The 14,974-nt window shown below is 37.8% G+C and overlaps 1 protein-coding gene across 1 annotated transcript in view; it reads right to left on the minus strand.

Annotated features, from left to right (window-relative positions):
* Positions 1 to 463: 463 nt before the first annotated feature.
* The window catches only part of LOC107088311 (elastin-like), a gene marked incomplete at its 3' end in the record, with an annotated part of 100,368 nt that continues 85,857 nt past the window's right edge, over positions 464 to 14,974 (minus strand). Inside the window, exons 35-38 of the mRNA XM_015380412.1 lie at positions 12,801 to 12,828; positions 12,670 to 12,724; positions 12,381 to 12,480; positions 464 to 719 (exon numbers count right to left, since the gene is read on the minus strand). Coding sequence (XP_015235898.1) covers positions 464 to 719; positions 12,381 to 12,480; positions 12,670 to 12,724; positions 12,801 to 12,828 — 439 coding nt within the window. The remainder of the gene's footprint in view (positions 720 to 12,380; positions 12,481 to 12,669; positions 12,725 to 12,800; positions 12,829 to 14,974) is intronic.

A 14,974-nucleotide genomic window follows, 5' to 3' on the forward strand; every position in this document is an offset into this window, starting at 1 on the left:
CAGATAAAAATCTATTGTCCATTCTCCTTACAGACACTTAACTATTGCTTTATTTATTTGCTGTTGAATGTTTATATTTTTCTTGTCTCAATATGCTATATAAAAGTCATGTACTGCAGGTAACAGTTTTTAATACCAGCATCCAATTTGAGATCAAAACCAGACTAAATTCAAGCAAAAACAATAGATTCTAGATATGAAGAATGGGAATCAAATGGATTCTTAAAACTTTAAAAATATACCAAGCCCTTGACTTAGCAATGAACTTTTTGCCTTATTTGTAATTAGTTGGTGAATTAAAGCAGTTATTTGCATAAAAACAGGACAATCAATGATGACTTGTGTAAATGAAGTCAGATCTTTAAAAGTTGTTAGTATCTACTGAGGCTGGACCCAGACCAGGCTGAGTGGAGTTTTCAGCTTTCAGGTTAAAATTCAACAAACACACAGACTCTGTGCTTACAGGATAGGCTGCTTCCTTCTGCGCCGGCTCTCTGCCGACATGCCACTCCAGGGAGTAAGGCTCTTGTTTTGACAGATCAGAGACGGATTCATGGCAGGAGCTCCGATGTTCAGCTCTTGCAGCCTGGCTGTCAGAGGGATCAATGTGGTCGTCTCTTTCTGTGTGTCCCAAGTCCCTCCCTTCCTCTGCTTCCTCTCTCAGTGCAGCTGATTCAAAAGAGGAGGAGGGGTCACACCTCTTATCGGCCGTTTCTTGTCTGTAGAGAGAGGACCCGACCCGTTGACAGAATGAGCTTCACCCACTGCAGCCCATTTCATCTCCTTTCTAAACCCGGTGAGGACTCGGCCCATTTCCTGGAAGTGTCAATTCGTTTTGGCTGCACAAATCAAATTTCCCAGCACTCCATCATGTGTTAAAGCTTTCCACCTCTTCCTGGATAATCCAAGAAATCAGCCTCCTCAGAGGCGAAGCTTTGAGGTGTGACCTTACTAATGCATTAACAAGTCATCACAGAGTCTCTGAGCTTAAATCAAGAACCCAAGAAAACAGTATCGACAGCTTTCACTTCTTTACACGTAGATTTCAACGTACTGCTGTGATTGTTAGTAACAGAATGAATATGAAACCTGCTTTCCAAACACTTTTACAAATCAAAAGCAGACAGAGAAATGCATGGTGTTCAGTCCTGTGAGTCTGCACATTGTACAAAGCTCTCACATTGAAGATAAGCAGTCTCTGGTTTATAGAGACTAAAATGTTTGCATATTATTTCTTATGCAAAATCTCAAATCTTAAAGGCACAGTGAAGGATTTTTGCGAATTTTTGAGTAGACCTGCCCTCTTCACTTTCCAAAAAGCAAATTCACAACCCTGTACCCACTCCCAAGAGGGAATGCCTATTAAACGCGTGCAAGAGCATGCACAAGCCCATTTCTCCTCATGCATGCTCTGTTTTAAAAGTTGCTGTTCTCATAGCTCATGCAAGCCCTATTTCCAAAAAGAGATTTGCAATAATTCCAGTGTGTCAGACTCACCACTGGTAAGTGAAAAGGGGGCCGAGCATGCAAGACAGCCTTACGTAAATGTATCACTAGAATGATTGACAATTAGGAGGACCACTAATTTTGATGATCCACCCAGAAAAAGAACATCCTACCTTTAAGCCAGATTTAAAGAGCATCTGTGAACATTTCATCCAATCTCAGATTCCAAACATGTGTCTGAAACTGACGATTATTTTGCTAATCAATTAATCTGTTATAATTTTTTTTATTCATTGATTAATTGATAAATAATTGGATAGAAAGTTTCCTTAAAGAAGATTTTTTACAGAATTAAACTAGGTTAAACTTGTGGAGTTCTGGATAGAGAATATTGACAGATTTTTTTTCTTCTCTTAAAATGCAAAAAAAATTAATCTTTTTTTTTTTTTTTACAATTTTAGCATAATTACTGCTCTAAGTCGGTCCCTCTGTGAGCTATAATCATTTTTCAGAGTCTCTATACTCCAGTTAACGATTAATCGATTACTAAATCATTTCACAATTATTTCAATAATCGATTAATCACAATTAATCCGATTGTTTTAGCCCTAGATTCATGTCTAATCTTTAACTTGGCCATTCTAAGAGAATAATAGCATTTGACTGTAACTATTGTGCTAATGCAAACACCTGAGCTGTAGATCTCTGCAGCTCCTTCAGAGCTACCACGCTTCTAATGAATCCTTCGGTGGTGGACAGTCATATGTTAGTAGGTCTGTAATTGTGTCATCTATTTGAAGGTAATACATGGTGCTCTGGAAGAGGATTATGTGGTTTTGTATCATACTGCAACTCTGCTTTTCTCATCCCCAAAACCATCTGTATCCAGTCTGCTGTGTCTTCCTCCGTCTTTATGATGAAATTTCTTCACTAATTTCGTCTAACAAACCTCACAAAACAGCTGTTTTTATAAAGAGTGTTAGTTAAACACAGGTGATTTATAATTAACAATTAGATTGCTCAATGTGATTTGTAAAAATGCTAAAAACTTAACAAAAGTTCAAGGGCTGTTCTTTAATGAGTAATCGGTTAATTTTTTCCTGTTGTGTTGTAATCCAATTAAAATCGTTTCCTGGCGTTTCCTGATTACTGCATCACCTGTCAGATATGTTTTCTTCTAGTTCCTTTCCTATCCAGGGGTAGTTTTATAGCAGGATGCATGAAAATGCAGACATAATAATGACAAAAAGTATGTGTATGTATTTTTTTAATTGTCCTAATCCTCTGTTTATACAGTAATATAAGTTACTGGACTCGTACAGTACGTCGCATTGCTTTTGCTTTACTATGAATATCTGGTATCCAAAGAGACAATCAGCCTAATCGCCATTACTAAACATTAAGCTCAGAACAGGTTTAGTTTCTTTTATCTTTATAATTCATCACATGATTCGTCTCCATCAAATCCTGCAGGCTCTGTTACCAGGCAGTTTTTTTAATTTATTTTTTTTCACGCAGGTGCTGAGTCACTGCAGGTCTTTATGTTGCCTGGTAGAAAATCCCAACTTCCAATGCATTACAAAGACAGACACATTTCTCCAAAGAGGTGACCACATCTGCATGATTCTCATCTGAAAGTCAAATATGTTGCATGGCACGGAAAGGCAGGGCTACAGGCTCAGTGTTAGTTTGTCCTTGAGGAAGGGCAGCTGCGGCCAAACATGTTTTATCAGCAAGGCTTGCACTGAATATGCACAATGAATATGGAAAAGAAGGGCTAAACAGGCAGCACACTTTTTAGTCATGTTGGGGTGATTATCAAGGAAGAAACTAAAGCAGATGTAGTTTTAGAATAGGAGGGGGGGATAGAGGGCTGCAGTATGCTGCAGAGAGACTGCAGCACCGCTTAAGATTTTACAAACTAGAGCACTTTCTGCAAAACTCTAAAGCAAGTTTATGATGTTTTTTTTGAATAATGGAGCATATTTGTATAAACACCAGAAATTACTTTAATACTTAATTATTTAACCATTTTAGGCAGCATAATGCATCAGAAATAATCAACTTTTTCCCATTTTTTTTAACATAATAGTAATTAATCACAAGAAGGTTATTAAAACTGAAGGTGTGTCATTTCAAATAGATGGTCAGTGCAATAATGGATAACTTTCTTCACAGTTATATATTTGAAACCCTCTAATAAACTGTTTGACGGAAGCTTCTTCAACTTAATCTCTGAAATGAACAACAAAAGGCAAAGAAAAGCTATTAGCTTAAGGCCCAGTTAGACATGTAGGTCCTAAAATAACACCAATTTGTAAACCAGACCTCTGACCTCCAGGCTTATTAGATGGCTCAGCGATCAGTAGAAACAAATAAAACCCATCTCTCATGGGCCAGTAAACATAAGCAGATGACAGATATAGATTCAGAGTCCAACACATAAGTGGGCTTGTTTGTCTCTTTCTGTCAGAACAGCAAATAGTTCCTTTTTTTATGTTCTCCAAATTGTTGACTTATTTTTTGGATGCTTCATTTGAGACGCTGCAATTAAGGCGGTTTCTTGCTGTGTGATTATCTGCTATCTTAGACTAAACATTCCCTACTGAAGGAGGTCTTTTCTACGTGCTGGAAAAACTCCTGACCAAAAGATGAAGGATTTTTATTTTTTTTTTTCAGAGCCACAAGGATTTGTAAAGTCATCTTCTTTTTTTAAGCTACCTGCCAACTATTTTGCAGACATATCTATCCTGGCAACCTGGAGAGCAGGTCGGCTCACAGCTCAGCCCTTAGAGCCCACCGGGTGTGGACGTGGTTCCAGCCCAAATGAGAGTAAAACCACTTTAAAATTATTCAAACTGTACTTCAGTTTCTCAGCTGCACTGAGATATTGTCAATAAATGTCTTCATTGAGACTGAAGCACAACAGAATATGAATTCATTACAATCAATACATTCAGTGATGGAAGAGAGTGTTCTTTAGTTTAGGGAAATGCGTCTGGAAAACAAATTAAACGTTCTTCCTGGAGCAAGTGTTAACTTTAACGATGCAACAGTTACAAACAGAGAGCAGAAACAGGACGATGTTTAGCAGTGGGACCTCAGCTCCATTTTCCCATGAAGCCAAACCAACAATGAGGCTATTTTCAGAGGAACTTTTTTTTTTTTCCACCCAGGGGAAAGTTCTCAACAGTCTTTGGATACTTTCACTTTGCATCCAAACCATCTCCTCTTTAATCTCACTTCCTTTCCTCTGTACTCTGCTGCAGCACTCAAATATAAAGCACAAGAAAATCTCCCTTAAACCTGCCTTTCAAAATTCCCCCCTCCACTTCACCATTCAGTAATGTACTTTTAAGATATATATCTCCAATATTTCATGGGAATTACACATTTCCTCTGTTATGATATGTGTTCTGTCCTAACATGTCGCACAAAGCAGCCAAAAGTTCAGCCTGATATCCGACACCTCAAAGGAAGAGACCTGGAACTGGAAACAGCGTCACATTCATCCTGCAACAACAAAGAAGTGTTTACTTTCAACTTAAATATTCAAATTCAACACGTGGGAAAGATTTCCATATCTACATAGAGACATGCAGCAGATGATGAATCTAAAGGCCATGCGCCGCCACCCCCCCATCCCACACACAGACACACAAAGGGCTTTAAAGACTTTGACCACCACACAGATTCACTCCTCAGGTTTCACATTCAGACTTCCGGTGGGAGGAAATCATTAATGACACATTGAGCTGCATGTTTTCAACCCCTGCGGCAGCAGCCATGCCGATGATCAATCGGCTCAGATGAGCACATTTAAAGGAGCCCAGACACACATGAGCCAGCTGGGCATTAACCAAATCAATGAAAAACAGCATATCAGACAGGAAGCACGGAGGGGAGTCAGAAAACTGCAGCTCTACTGTAACATCTAGTGGCAGCGGACAAAACGTCCTAAAAAGGAAAAGGTTTTAAATAACCGTAAGACTACAGATTCTAGGATTCAAGATGGTATTTCGTATACTGCTGAAAACAAGGTTCATATGTCGACCTAAGACTAAAATCTTGAAAAAGATTTCTCTACTGTTGCAGATTTTCAATCTGAAGGTCAAAGAACTGAATATTTTATGAATCTGCAGGCTGCGCCATTTACAATCACCACAGAGTTTTAAACACAACAACCAACTCACTATATATAGTGTATAGAAATGGTTTGGCCTCTAATTTAAGCTGCATTTTACTCAATAACCAAGAGGGGGCGACTTGCAGCTGCAAAGGGAAAGATGTGAGGAAATCTATGAGAAAATTACCATTTTCTCTTTTAACCTACATCATATTTTACCTTAATTAAAGGTTTATTTTACAAATCTATGATCATCTGCTGGCTGTAGAACATGGTATATACTTAAAAGGTGCCTTCTTTCCCGTTTTACATATCAGAACCTTTAGAAAAACACTTTAGGTGCAACCAGCCTTTATTCATTTATATTAACATGCAAACTTTTTTTTACTAAAACTCTTAGAGAATTATGTTGACTTTTTGAATTTTTTTTTTTTTTACATTTAAATAGAAATATGTTTACTTTAAATTTACTGAAGGGCTGCAAACTCAACAAAACACAGAAAATAGGAAAAAAAAAAAGAGCGTAATACAAAGACCAAGACAGGAGGGGGCTACCATAGAGGATATAGCAGAATGTAGCAGAATACAGAATCTATAGCTATATGCATATAAAATATACAATATATAGTATATAGCTATACACTATATAGACAGTAGACTGTGCATTAATGTAACGGAGGAAGTCTGGAGATGCTACTGGGGAGGAGGAGAGGCAGTGTCAGTGTCATGGGGGTATCTGGGCCTTGTTGATAAGGATAGAACCGGATAGGATGAAACTGTACTTGTGGTGTGAGGTTTTGGTCCTGATGGACCGCAGCCTCCTGCCAGAGGGAAGTGACCGAAATAGTTTTTTTGGACTGGGATGCCAGGGATCAGCAACAATCTTATTATTTGAGAGTTATTGAATTCCAAGTAAAATGTGAGCAGATTTTAGAAAACATTAATAATTTTGGCCTGTCAGATGTTGTTTCTCTGCCTCCATGAGATATGATAAAACTTGAAGCGACCGGTGGGACAAAAGTCAGAAGCAGGCTAAACATTGCAACATTGTTTTTCCCCATTTTTAGGTTTAAAAATGTCTGACATAAATTTGCTTGTGCTTATCTATCCACTGTGGTCTGCAGACGACCACTAGAACGTATGTGTCGTCTTTGGCTTGGCTAAAGCCCGAACTTTCTATGCATTTTTCCAATCTTGGGCCTATACATTCATAACGAGTCCAGAACTTATATCCAATGACATCCTAATTAATGCATAACGCATGGCAGCGTAATGCACATGAAATGTCACAAGCCAGTGTCCTGAGCAGCAATGCTTCCCTCGGCCTGCATCAAGAGATTTATTTGATCACGGTATTAACCTAACTCCTGTTTACCGCCGGCCCAAAAGAAAAGAATACATAAATAAATAAAAAGATCAGTTAAGTGACGCATGAGTTATACACAAGTTACTCACAGGTTTTGGATAAGCTAGACGCCGCGACTTATGGGTATTTTACACTTAGCGTATATCAACGTTCACATAACTTACCTGTAATTTATGGCCCACGTATGAACATACACTGGCAGACATCGCGAAATTTTGAGTATGCTCAAAAATCTGTGCTTCAGTTTGTTCATAACTTATACAAAACTGACCCATAACTTATCCACCGTATGCCAGCGTTTTTGCCAGATTTTTCCTACGTCAGGCTAAATCGTCTTGGTGTGACAGGCGCTTAACCTGCAGAGTCAACCCAGAGTCAGGGGAGCCAAAACACACAGGTAACTAACAGTTAACCCATCTGTTAGGAACAAGAACCCAAATGCTGATTAATGTTCTGATCCTAAAACCCTGTTTTTATTCAGTTTTGGTCCTTTTCTCATTTCTATTCCTCGTCTTCCTTCAGACAAACTCTAAACTGTCAGATTATTGCTTCCTGCAAGGCTGATCTTAAGACAATTATAGCAGCCTGTTTTTAAAAAAAATCCTTAAAAGGTGGAGAAAAAAATCACCAGTTTTAATAAACATACACAAAACTAATCTAAACCGAAATTAAACAAGCCATCGATCTGTGATCTGCTAAATAATTAAAAAACTAAAAACCAACTGAGGCGAGGAAACTGTGGCGCAAACGCAAATGGTGTGTGGCTTTTACCAGCGCATGGAGATGAATAAAAATGAACATGGTGTGAGATTGTGTGTGGGCAGGAAAATCTATTAATGAGTTAATCCGGTCTGCAGCCCAGTAGAGACTGTGACCACCAGACAAACGGAAAACCTGCATCATCCAAAACACAGTAAAATAAAGTACAAAACAAAGACTAAATGGTTTCAGGGTTTGATGAAAGCTCCAACCCTTGATCTTTAACACTTCAGCTCTTCAATCTCTGAGCTTTGACGTCATTGTTTTTTTTGTGGTTGACCAAGATCAGGTTTATTTAACAGAAATAAATCAGATTTAAGAATCAAGGTGATAAAAAGTCCTCTGTGCAGCGCAAATTAACTAGAATTTCAACTCAGGAACTGAGTATGAATATACTGCATGTGGGGTTTTTACAGAGCTCCTAGACAGCTTAGGTGAACAACACGTCTGTAACTGGGTTCCAGGAGACGATGGTGACGCAGTCAGGACTTGTTAAAACATAGTGTCAGCTTCCTGCGTGTTTGTGAAGGCCTCCTGCTGCTGAAGCGATTGTTGATCATTAGTATGACTGACAGCAGCCATAACAGAACGTTCCTATAAGCTGCACTAAGGGATTCTCAGACTAAACAGGTTCATATTTGAGGTGAAGCAGCCGCTTTCTTTCCTTTAACATGAGATTTAACTAAATCTCCAAACAATGATTAAGAATCAACTCCTTTTTTTAATCAATTAATCAAAAGTCTATAGTGGTCTTAATTCATTAACTTAATTCATTCTTCTCCCTAAATACTTTAGATTAGGGCTGATGGAATTTTACAAGTTCAATATTAAATAATAAAAAAAATGGAGGTTATAAAAAAAGTTTGCTATTTCTATTAAAACCATCCTGTCTAAAGGTCTCACAACAATTATAGACTGAAAACAGCTAAAAGAAAGTCCAAGGGGAGTAATATCAAAAGCATTGATGGTTTGCTACTAAAAAAAAGAACCTAAACAGATGGTAAAAAGACAATAATACAATAAACTGAAAGAAGAGCAGGTTGTTGCTTGCATGTCACCGGAAGCGGAAGATGCTGCTGAGTTATCCTCTGAAACGTTATCAGTTCTCAGTAGAGCATTCAAGTCCAAACAAGTCTAACACTCATCAGGAAGACAGAGGCGTCACAAGTTGTTGGATATTTTTGCAAAACAACTTGAGAACAAACAGCCAACATTAAGGTAAAGGATTTAATCTGCAGTAGAACCAGAACCAGGCAACATGTTAAACATACACTAAAGCTGACGCTGTTTACACACTGACCATTAATATTCAGGGAAAAAGAAAAGTCTGAATACTAAAGTAAATAGAGAGTGAGAAAGGTGAGAGAGGAAACAGAGGCTGGAACAATTTGCATTTTCATCCAACTGCAAATAATGAAGAAAAGCTGCTGATTCAGAATGAAGGGCTTAAACTCACTGATGTCTGCAGTCTGAAACGAATAATATAGAGCTTTTAGGTATGAATATGCATTTATTCATAATAAATGCATTGTTATTTATTCTTATCTGCATTCAATAATCTTCTGGTGGGGTGAGAAGGTGGGAATAAATTGTGCAGAAAGATGCACACACCTTGGTGGAGAATTTTAACCAACTTCACCGTCTTTCTGCAGCTCATCCTAAACGGCCTCATACTGTAGATCCTTTGGCTTAATCAAAGCAAATTTATCAATTCCCCTGTTTTGTCTTGACGAGATTTTCATTACTTTATGCAGGACTGACAGAGAAAGGTGAGGTTTTAAGACAGGATTGGAAAAAACAAACTTTACTTAAAGCTGATCATTTAATTTTTCCTATAAATCTAAATTGTGATCTGTGTGACAGAATTTGAATGCTGAGTTTTAGTTTTAGCTGCGTTTTAGTTGTCTATTTTTTTAAGGTTGACTGACAGGGAATGGGCTGGAAAGAGGGGTGGGAGATGCAAAGGTCTCTCTGGATCCAGGAATTTGATTTTCATCTACTGAATGTGAAGTTTTTTTAAACTCTACTGTCTCTACTCAGCAGGGAAAACAGTCAGCTTCCAACCTTCCAGCAAGATCTTTAAGCCTAATTCCTTCATGTGAACAATCCAGTTCTGTTGGTTCAAAAAGCTCTTTGTGTCAGCCGAACTCAGCGCTAAAGTAACACCTCCATTCAGTCCAAATGAAGCTCATTTTCTATTTTTTCCGCGGTCAGAAGTAGCAGACTAAAAAAATTTATTTTTTTGGATTCTGAAAAACCTTTAACTTCCAAGTAATTTAAGCAAGTTAATGATTGAACCTCTGAGTGTTGCTAATGCTGATCATTAGTTCATCATTAACAGGTATTTTATTCATCCAACAGCTTTCTTTTGTTTGTTTGTTGTTTTTTCCAATTGATGAGCAGTGAGATAATATTTGTTGACTAATAAGAGAAGTTATATAGGTAATATTTGGCATTTTTTAATAAAAAAAATCTTACTTTTGAATTTATTTATTTATTTTCCATTAATTTGTTTATTGAAACGGATGAAAACATATTCTTTTTTAAATACCAAAAAGTTACAGTCATTATCGAACGTAAAAAAAAAAAGTATTCAAACAAAACAAAAGCCAAAAAAATTGTTTATTTATGTATAAGTAAAACATGGAGGATTTAAAAGGGAGCTGTAGGATCTTTTTACATATTCTTAAAGAAGAACAATTTTCTAGGGGAGCGGCGGCCTAGTGTTTGGGGCATAGAGTTTGGAATTCTGAGGTTCTGAGTCCGAGTCCCACTCCCACAGACTGCCACTCTGGCTCTCTGAGCAAGACCCTTAACCCGTCACTGCTCCCTGGAAACCGCACAATGGCAGCACCATGTTCCCCAAAAGGATGGGTTAAATGCAGAGGTAAATTTCTCCAATGTGAGATCAATAAAGTTCAATTATCATTATTATTATTATTATAGTTCCAATTTCATAAGATCAAGGCAGAGCCTCAATAAATAAACAAGAATTATGCAAACTCAAATCCGAGGGGTTCTTAAAGAAACTGTGATTCATTCAATGTAAATATATCTAAAACAATGCTAAATCATTCTAGTGTTAGGAGGGCTGGTTTTAGCCATTTTCTTGTTATTGCTTTTTTACTGGCTGCTAGTAGAGCGTGGAGCAGCTTTATATACCCCTTCGCCATCCTGAGTCACAATGAGACCAAATTACATGCCTACGACATCATTATTAATATCGAACTTACAGACCACTTTTAGAACCTTGGAAATTCCTGATAAGTATTGATTTAAAGTCGGGCATGACCTAAATACATGAAAATGGTCTACCTATATAGAACCACATTTTTACTTTAAAGGGGTGTTCCAAAAAAGAAGAAAAAAAAAAAAATTATATTATGTTCTTGCAGCAATGCTTCCTCCAAGCCAGTGAATTAGTGGAAGTCCACTGGAACCAAAACATTTTCTCCAGTGGAAATAACTATTCCTGCTTCAATCTCCCACTTATCTTTAATGTGAAGGATTAAGGATATATTGCTAGTAAGACAGCAATATATAACTTGGAGATTGCTTTTTTCAAGGAGCCTCCAAATGACGCTTTAATGATTAAGAGGGAAGTCATACTGTACATGTTCAAGATTAGCGACGTTGCAGTGTTGGTTGAAGTAGTCTCACATCAGTAGGAACCTGACCGAGTTACTCTGCTCCAATCAATCAATCAATCAATCAAACTACTTTATTGTCAACTAAAATTTACATTGCAATTGAAATTTCAGTTTCTGTACAACTGTTTATCACAACACGTCAAATACATTCGGGCTGAGAGGGGGGAACAGATTGACTGAGGCCATGCATGCCACAGAACGCTGCCATTCAGCAGAATGCCGCATTCTTATGGCTCCCCAGGTCCCAGGCTGTAGTGCTATATATATAGTGCACCTAAAGCGCTGCCTTTTATCTCTGTGGAAAGATAGGGGTCACATTGGGGCTCCAGTTGGGTCATTGTTTGTTCGTAGTGACTGGAAACTGCAGAGTATATCCTTGTGTGTAAATTATAGAAAAGTTGTTATTCATTTTTTCCAATAATTTGAATCTTCCATCTTTAAGGTCTGTATAATATGCACACCATCTGAAGATTTCTAGCACATTTTCTAATTCATATTCTTTGACCATTTTGTGCCATTTATTAAACATATATTCAAACCATAACTCTTCCCCTTTTAATCTGTTACTTTTAAATTTAATCGAATTCTTGCTCTGCTATTATGAAGATAAGACTGTGAATGAAAGTTTTTACCATTCCATTCCATATGATCCATAGACATAAAAAGAGTATCATAGCTTTAACTAACTTTAGAGGACTGGCTACTTCTTCAAATGTTTTGCATTTGTTTACAGTTGCATAAATCCATTGGCAACATAAAAGAAGTATATCAATAAATAAATAACAATATGCTGTGAAATCTTTATAGCACAGTGATAAAAAGGTGTAGCTTTCAGCTAATGAAGCCATTCAAGCAGAGAGGTGAAAACTCGTCACAGACACAGCTAACTCCTGGTGCTCTGGTTTATTTTCCATGGGTTGCTTCATGAATCATCATGATAAAGAGCATTACATTAAGCAACCAAAGAGAAAATACTAAACAGAGACAGTTATTGGCCGCCTGCCTTGGCGCTGCTTTGAGGTCAGTTTTCTACCTGAAGCAGATGGTGTGCCAGTCGGCGTTGAGGGCCTGAAGGTACTGCTCATCGTAGATCCTGTCTTTGCATCCCGCGCACTCGGGCAAACTTCCTCCAGCTGTGAAGACACGTGGAAAACGGGATTAAACCCATGCAGATGTGAGACTTTACACAATGTTCTGTTTGTGTCTGAGTTTGCATGAGACGGTTATCTAGTTTTCCATGCAAACTCACTCAGCTGGTTTATGATTCAGCTGAAGCACAGAAACAGAACCACTTCTCTGACATCACTGCTTGTTCAACATACGCTCTGTTGTACGTACATAACCAGCCTTCTGATCCCAGTCTAACTTCTGGATTATCTGGTGATGTGATTTAAATATATTCCAATTTAGCTTTAGAAGCCCACTTTGTTTTCGTTCGAAGCATCGAATTGACGTCAATTCGGAGATGTTTGATTCCAACATGTTTTTCCATTAAATCATAAGATTTTACATAACGCCAAATATCAAAGTGGCTGTCAATCATTGGGACGATTTAAGGGATGTCTCTGTGAGCTTTACAAAAGGGTTTTTCCTAAAAGTTGCAGAAACTCTAATAGATGCTTTCAGAGGTTTTCCAAAGGTTAAATAAAAGGAAAAAAAATGTTTATATCCAAGGAACCTTTAAAGAAGTTCACCTGATTGTTTCAAGGAGGTCACAAACCTGTGCAAATGAGTGCATACGTACAGTACTTTCAAAGGAATCCTTAGGGATTCTAGACGAGATGAAAAAACAAAAAAACGGTAACACTTTCTTTTAAAGTACATCAATAATCATGTAATAACATGGTAAAACTTAGCAAGTCTCAATATATTACTTGGTAACAAGAAATTTCTTTTTTTTGGTACTTACCCCAAGATGAAGGTATACAACTTAAAAATAATAACCTGCATGTAATTATTACAATTGTATGCGACTATGTAACATTGTAATTACCATTAGGTTGAAACTGAACTCAAGTTATATATAAATAGGAGTTTAGTTAAGAAGTTTGGCTGGTTGTCTTCTAGGTTTGGTTTTCTGTTATATACCAAGTAATAAACTGCATTTTACCAGATAACACATTCATTTATTGCCGTCTCCATATAGTTTTTCTTCTTACCTAGTAATATAGTGTAACTTGCTGTTATTAGCAGGTTATTACAAGGTTATTGATGTACTGTAAAAGAAAGCCAAAAAAAAAAAAATCCTATCCTAGTTGTTGGGGAAGGCTGCTGTTGAAGTTCATCCTTACAACCCATTTTCTAAAGATTACATAATGAAAGCTATTGTACGCCCTGATTTTAGGATGTACAGTTTTGGTACGCCCTAATTTTACCTCTGATACTTTGCTCAAACGTTCAAAATTTCACAAGCAGCAAATGCTGGAGTTGGAAATATTGAACTATTGCAGCTCAACGTGCCACATCATTCAATCAGAGAAGCTGATCTGCAAGCTGGCAGGGAGACCGACACAGTGCTGCTGATGCAGATCGCTATGATCACTCCATTTAAACTGTTTATTAACGTCTAAACTTAAAATGTCCAAACCTGCCAGTAAAATATGTTCGCTTTTATTATTCTGGTGCCTGCAGTTTGTACCTTATACCTGAAAAACGCTTACATCTACTTCCAGTCGCCACAAACAGTAGGGGTAAACCAACTACGAAGCGAACGGGCCTGGGGCAGCTGTTGCTGGGGATTCCCAGTGACAGCGCACCGTCGTATGCGGCGGTCTGAGCTGCTCCAACAGCGGAATAATATTTTAAAGCAGGATNCAGGGACATTGCTTGAAGGTTCTCTAAAGGTAATATACAGGAAGTAGCTGTTAATGTTTAATAAACATTTAGATCATGTTTCATGGAAGTTCCTTTAAGGTTCTAAGAAATAAACAGATATGAAGGCTAATGCGATATTCAGTTTCCCATGTCAATATTGCCAATATTGCCTAATGCATATGGGCATGTAATGGCCTTTACTAAAAATATTAGAAATTGTACGCCCTGATTTTAGGATGTACGGTTTTTGTACGCCCTAATTTTACCTCTGATTCTGCTCAAACATTAAAAATTTCACAAGCAGCAAATGCTGGAATTGGAAATATTGAACTGTTGCAGCTCAACGTGCCACATCATTTAATCAGAGAAGCTGATCTGCAAGCTGGCAGGGAGACAGACAGTGCTGCTGATGCAGATCGCTATGATCACTCCACTGAAACTGTTAATTAACGTCTAAACCTAAAATTTAAAAACCTGCCAGAAGCATATGTTTGCTTTTATTATTCTGGTGCCTGCAGTTTGTACCTTATACCTGAAAAACGCTTACATCTACTTCCAGTCGCCACAAACAGTAGGGGAAAACCAACTAAGAAGCGAACGGGCCTGGGGCAGCTGCTGCTGGGGATTCCCAGTGACAGCGCACCGTCGTATGCGGCGGTCTGAGCTGCTCCAACAGCGGAATAATATTTTAAAGCAGGATTCTTGATGAACTGACTGCATAGACGACGTTTTGAGGTAGTATGTTTTGTATTAAAGCTACGTTTTATCAACAGATTACAGCAAATATAGCAAAGCATCTCTCTGCCATTGAAC

This window comes from Cyprinodon variegatus, unplaced genomic scaffold, assembly GCF_000732505.1.
Source record: "Cyprinodon variegatus isolate N-32 unplaced genomic scaffold, C_variegatus-1.0 Scaffold213, whole genome shotgun sequence".
NCBI lineage: Eukaryota > Metazoa > Chordata > Actinopteri > Cyprinodontiformes > Cyprinodontidae > Cyprinodon > Cyprinodon variegatus.